At 34.4% G+C, this 6,448-nt stretch overlaps 1 protein-coding gene across 1 annotated transcript; it reads right to left on the bottom strand.

The window, feature by feature from the left end:
• Nucleotides 1-3,099: 3,099 nt before the first annotated feature.
• On the bottom strand, nucleotides 3,100-5,153 carry LOC112516727 (berberine bridge enzyme-like 15). The gene has a single exon (XM_025123930.1). It carries the CDS (start codon nucleotides 5,019-5,021, stop codon nucleotides 3,333-3,335), a length of 1,689 nt encoding a protein of 562 aa, XP_024979698.1. The 5' UTR covers nucleotides 5,022-5,153; the 3' UTR covers nucleotides 3,100-3,332.
• Between the last annotated feature and the right edge of the window lie 1,295 nt (nucleotides 5,154-6,448).

Below are 6,448 nucleotides of genomic sequence, written 5' to 3'. Positions count from 1 at the left end.
TATATAGACTTGGGATCATGTGAGACCAATGGTTTTTCTTGAGACCCGTAAGACCAATTCTCAACCTTTGGATTAGATTTACAATCGTCAGATCTGAACATTTATAAACGCCACGAGACTTCTCACTAATTACGAAATTGCCACCTTGCAACTTTGCAACCATTAGATCATTAATTCATAAAATTGATCAATGAACATAAATTGATCTTATGGATCTCACGAAAAATCCTTGGTCTCACGTGAACCCAACCATATATATATATATATATATATATGGGGGTGCGGGGTGGGGTTGGCAAATGGTCATTCAAACATCATGATCATGTAATATTTGACCTCTAACAAGACTTAAATTTTAATTTTAATTATAATTAAAAAGTATTTTTTGGGTCGATTATAAAAACAATTATTTTTATTTATAATCTTGAAATTCTAAATATGAATCCAATTTTTAAAAGGAAAAACAGTTATAAACAAATTGTTTTCAAGGTTTTAGTTAATTATTAATTAAGAGGCATTAATTTTTTTTACTTAATAATAATTATTTTATATATAGATTATTTTGACATTATATAACCTTCACAACACATATATGTATTTAAAGATATAAGTTTAAGTTTGTAAATATACCCACAATTAATGTTAAATCTTTATCTCTAATCATATATGTTAAGAACCAGTAATTTTATGGGAAAAGTACAATAAAAACCAATAAACTTTCTTATTTGAAATGATTAAGTCCTTGAATTTTTTTTTTTGGAACAAATAAGTCCTTGGACATTCCAAAACATGTTAAATAAGTCCTTGAACATTCCAAAATATGTTAAATAAGTCATTGGACAATTTTTGGAACAAATAAGTCCTTGGACATTCCAAAAAATGTTAAATAAGTCATTGGATAATTTTTGGAACAAATAAGTCCTTGAACAATCTAAAACATGTTAAATAACTTCTTGAAAAAAATAAAGTGGTAAAATAGTGAAAAAAATCCCCAAAAAAACCTAATGAACATTCATATTTATTTTGAACGATTAAGCCCCTAAATATTTTTTGAACCAAAAAATATTTAGATCTATAAAACTAAACAAATATAACAAAAAAGTACTTACATTTACAAAAAAATAATTACCATTTTAACTAGTTGTACAAGTCATAAGAATGTATCCAACATGTTTTATAACTAGTCATAACTAGTTATACAAGTCATAAGAATGTATCCAACATGTTTTATAAAAGTTCAAGAAGTTATTTAACATGTTTTGGATTGTTCAAGGACTTATTTGTTCCAAAAATTGTCCAAGGACTTATTTAACATTTTTTGGAATGTCCAAGGACTTATTTGTTCCAAAAATTGTCCAAGGACTTATTTAACATTTTTTAGAATGTCTAAGGACTTATTTAACATATTTTGGAATGTCCAAGGACTTATTTGTTCCAAAAATTGTCCAAGGACTTATTTAACATATTTTGGAATGTCCAAGGACTTATTTGTTCCAAAAAATTGTCCAAGGACTTATTTAACATGTTTTGGAATGTCCAAGGACTTATTTGTTCCAAAAAATTGTCCAAGGACTTATTTAACATGTTTTGGAATGTCCAAGGACTTATTTGTTCAAAAAAAAAATCCAATGACTTAATTATTCCAAACAAAAAGTTCATTGGTTTTTATTGTACTTTTCCCTAATTTTATCTGTTAAAAGAAGTCGTTAAAACATGGTGCATACTCGAATTATACCAATCCATTAAACATCGATAAAAAAGTTAAGGTTGTCACTTTCGTGTACCGATCGAATGACAGCTCTTTTGGCGGACAGAATTCCTACCGCTTTACTTTCGATGAAAGCCTTCACGTCAATCTTGTTCGTCCAGAAAACACGTGTGTTCTTCTTATTTCATCTTTTCTCAGATCTCCCGGGCCAAGTCGTGAGCGACCAGCAACATATATTTGAATCAACGTGATTGTTTGAGCTTAGGACGTGAGTAGACAGCTTGATAAGAAACTACATGGTACTATAACGAATTCATTTCACACTTGTATTTAATATTGTTGCCAACCCCCAAATAAATGCAACAAACTGGTTTATTTGATTATCGATCACATGTTTAAAATAAAATAAAACGTGTAAAACCAGATCTACGGATTAAGAAGCAAGTACGAGATGACATTTGACTGTTTGGAAGTTGCCGACACAAGTATTCTATTTCATAGGTTTTCACTTTTCCATGACATTATTTAGCACATTTAAAAGGCCATATTAGTTTTGACTCTGATAAAATAATATCTAATTTAATTATTATTAAAACAACAATAACCACTTAAGACAATGGAAATAAAGGTTCCATATTCCTTGTGTCATTACAACCATGAATGGTGATGGGCATGTATTCTTCCATTTCTCCATGCTTGTGAAGTGATTATATATATATATATATATATATAGAGAGAGAGTTTGTTTCAAATACAATCTGTTGCATTTGTACAACCAATGCAACCTAATAAATTGAGATATTTATGGAAATGATGAAAGTTCATTTATTATGATTTGAATATTTATAGAAGATAAATATGTTTCATTAATTATGATCAATACTTTATATTATGAAACAATCAAAACTTCTATGATCACATATTAATCAAATGAAATAGATGGTTGAGATTGGGTTGTATTGGTTGCACAAATGTCATATATATATATATATATATATATATATATAGTTAGGTTTACGTAAGAGCAATATGTTTTGTGAGATTACTTTTTTACACTTGAAACTTTACAACAAAACACTATGAAGGTAAAAAAACCCAAACATTTACAACAAAAATGTTGTAAAGGTTACCCTATACAGCAAAAACACTATAAAGGTTACCCTTTACAGCAAAAAGACTGTAAATGTTACATTCACAGCGTTTTGCTCCCAAGTGTAAAAAAGTGGTATCACGAGTCTCATGAAAACAAGCTAAGGTTACCCTTTACAGCAAAAACACTGTAAATGTTACCTTCACAACGTTTTGCTCCCAAATGTGAAAATATGATCTCACGAGTCTTATGAAAACAAGCTGATCTCACGTAATCCCAAACCTATATATTGTATAAAAACACATTCACCATAAACCAATAACAATCTCACACATCAAATTTCACAAATATTATTCCTTTCCAAAGTCTTATCCTAAGATAAAATATGTATATTATATAATCACCACAAACACACTCATGACATGTACCCCATCACACACTTATTCTACTATTGTCACCATGCTTCTTTATATCACTTACCCACAAAAGAAAGAAAAAGAAATTGAAGAAGATGAACCCCCCCAAAAAAAACCCTTAATGATGGTGAATTACCTTTTTACCCTTCCCCTTCCCCTTCCCCTTCTTCCCATGCTTGAATCTTTGAGTTATCTTACTTCTACTTTTCAAGGGTAAAACTGGAATGCTTTGTTCATGCTTGAAGAAGTTATCAGGATCAAACTCAGTCTTGATCTTCACCAACCTATTGAAGTTGTCCTTGAAGTACTTAGTTCCCCATGAACTTGCCTTCACAAAACTAGTGTCACCACCATCTTTGTCATTCATTCCAAGATCAAGATCTCTGTAATTCACATAAGCCTGTCTTGGGAACATTGAAACATACTGAGCCATGTAGTTGTAAAGCTTCCTGATCCAATCCACATGCTTGTTCATGGCTTCTTTCCCAGAATCCATCCAACTTGTCACATACTGAATCTTGAAAAGTGTCCCATTTCTATGAGGAAATGGGATCGATGACTCTGGAATCCTTCCCATCATCCCTCCATATGGGTTCCATATCATAAATGGGCTTTCTTCTTCGAAGTACCTCTGCCAAATTCCTTCCAACCCTTTTTCTGAGATGGGTTCTGTCACAAAATCTGATTTTGCTTTGAAATAGTTCAAGAAAGCTGGTTTTCCGGCGAGTAGGACGGCGGTCGGGACGGTTCTTGGGTAGCCGGCGATGAACAAAACGGATTCCAACCAACTCATTTCAATGCAATCTTTTGGCTCCAAACCCAACTCAGGAAAACCCTTTTTCATGACTTGTTGAAGCCTGTCTACGCCTCCAAGAAACAATGCATTGTATGTTGTACTCACTGTTCTTCGAGTTGTGTTTGGTACATTTGAAGCTGAAATCAAAACCCTAATGAAAAGATCGTCATCGAGCTTATCTGCAACATGTTGCCACCGGTAAAGAATCTTTGTTGCACCCTCTTCCAACGTCCGCTGGACGTTAAACACCGTGACGGTTTCCGGCACCGGCACGAGCTTCAGTTTCCATGAAACGATGACACCGAAACTGCCGCCGCCGCCGCCACGGATGGCCCAGAAAACATCCTCTCCCATGGCTTTCCGATCAAGAATCCGACCATTCGCATCGATGATCTTCGCGTCGAGTGCATTGTCGGCCCCAAGCCCATACTTTCTCATCATGGAGCCATACGCACCACCCGTGATGTGCCCACCGACACCGAGGCTGGTGCACAGCCCCGCCGGAACTCCATAAGTCTTGCTTTTTTCGGCAACTCGATAGTAAAGCTCACCAATGGTGGCACCAGCCTCGACCCAGACCGAACCATCTTCGATATCAACATCAATGCCACGAAGCTTGGCTAAGTCAATAACAACATATGGAGGTTCCATAACAGATGTATACGAGATCCCTTCATAATCATGTCCTCCACTCCTGAATCGAAGCTGAATCCCAAGCTTTTTCGCACAAATCACAGCTGTTTGGATATGGGTTTCGTGCAACGGAGTGAAAATCAGCTCAGGCTTCGCAGCATACGAAGCGATACACCTGAGATTTTGTGCGGTTGAATTGAGAATGGGTGTGAAAGAAGTGGTGTTTGGGGTGAAAAAGATGGTGGGAAGCTGAGATATGGAGTTTGTATCGAGAGAAAGACATTGATGGAAGGTATCTTGAATAGGGTTTGCAGAAGAAAAGGAGGAAAGTGATGCAATCAAGAACAGAAGAACAAGAAATCTTGAAAAAGACACCATTTTTACAGATTTGAGTTGTGAGGTTTTGTGAAGGAGGAGGGTTGGATTTATATGGGGAAATGGGTCGATATTTGATGACCAGATCTTGAGCTAATGCAAATGTCATAATTAATGTGAAGAATTTGAAACATTTTTGGGTTGAAAATTGGGGTTTTTATGAGAATTTAATAATGGATCATAAAATACATGACTAGGGGTGTAAATGATTCGAGTCGAGCTCGAGTATCACTATACTCGACTCGAACTCGAAACCGAATTTCCAAGCTCGAACTCGACTCGAAAACTCACGAGTAGTAAAAATCAGAGCTCGACTCGAACTCGATAACTATTTCTCAAGCTCGAACTCGAACTCGAACTCGAACTAAGCTCGAATCAAGCTCGAACTACAACTCGAATCAAGCTCGAACTCGAATCAAGCTCGAACCAAACTCACTCATTGAAATTTATAAAACTTAGGGTCTTTCTCTTATAAATTTTAAAACTTAAAAGTGTTCTCTTAGTTTTTATAAAAATAAAGAGATCAACTTCAAACTTCATCATCAAAAAGACAAAGTTAGAAAATTGCATTCATCTTCCTCTCTTTTTATAACATCTTTTCTTTCTTCCTTTACCATCTATCTTCCAATGTGGGACAACTTCATTAACTTTTTTTTATAGTTTTTCTTTGTCTTTTTTTAATTGTTTAAATATCTAAAAATATAAGGCATTTATATTATTTATATTTTACATATTTTATCATAAAACCTGATTATATACTTTAAAACTAATTATATATAAAATAATCGAGTATCTCACGAGCTTTTCGAGTCGAGTATTGGGTAGCTTGACTCGACTCGTTAATATGTCGAGTCGAGCTCGAGTTCGAGTCGAGCCTATTCGAGTCGAGTGTTGACCGAGCTTTGACCGAGTCGATCTCGAGTAGCTCGCGAGTTGTCTCGTATCGTTTACACCCCTATACATGACTTATGGTTGAAACTTTCCAAAATTTGTGGTCGTATTTGACTGCCTCTAAAACTGTAATCTTTTCGCAGAAACGCCATTCTCTTAAATGGGCACATGTTTGTTGGGATTTTTTTTATTAACTTGAATATCCAACTTGATATACGGGCTGATTAATTTTAAGACGATCACTTGCTTTGCAGATAGTTCGGAGTCATCGTATTTGAACCTCCGTGGTCACAAATGGATTTTTATTACTCCTTAGATTTGAACCTAGTTAGGATATTTGTATAGCATGTGTATATGTTCTATTTTATTAAATATATGATGATATGTGTATGATTATGGGAGATCTTTACCTTTGGATCAATTATAATTGAAGAGATACATCGGATCAATTCCCTTTTTAAAGTGTTATTAATGGGTTGGTTTGAGAATTGAGATTGGAAGTGATCAAGGGTCTGAATCATTTTTTTACACTTTTCATC

The sequence above is a fragment of the Cynara cardunculus genome (assembly GCF_001531365.2).
Source record: "Cynara cardunculus var. scolymus isolate 2C chromosome LG 8, CcrdV1, whole genome shotgun sequence".
In the NCBI taxonomy this organism is placed as follows: Eukaryota; Viridiplantae; Streptophyta; class Magnoliopsida; order Asterales; family Asteraceae; genus Cynara; species Cynara cardunculus.
The sequence above is the reverse complement of the archived record's forward strand: the minus strand, read 5'-3'. Positions and strand labels throughout refer to the sequence as shown.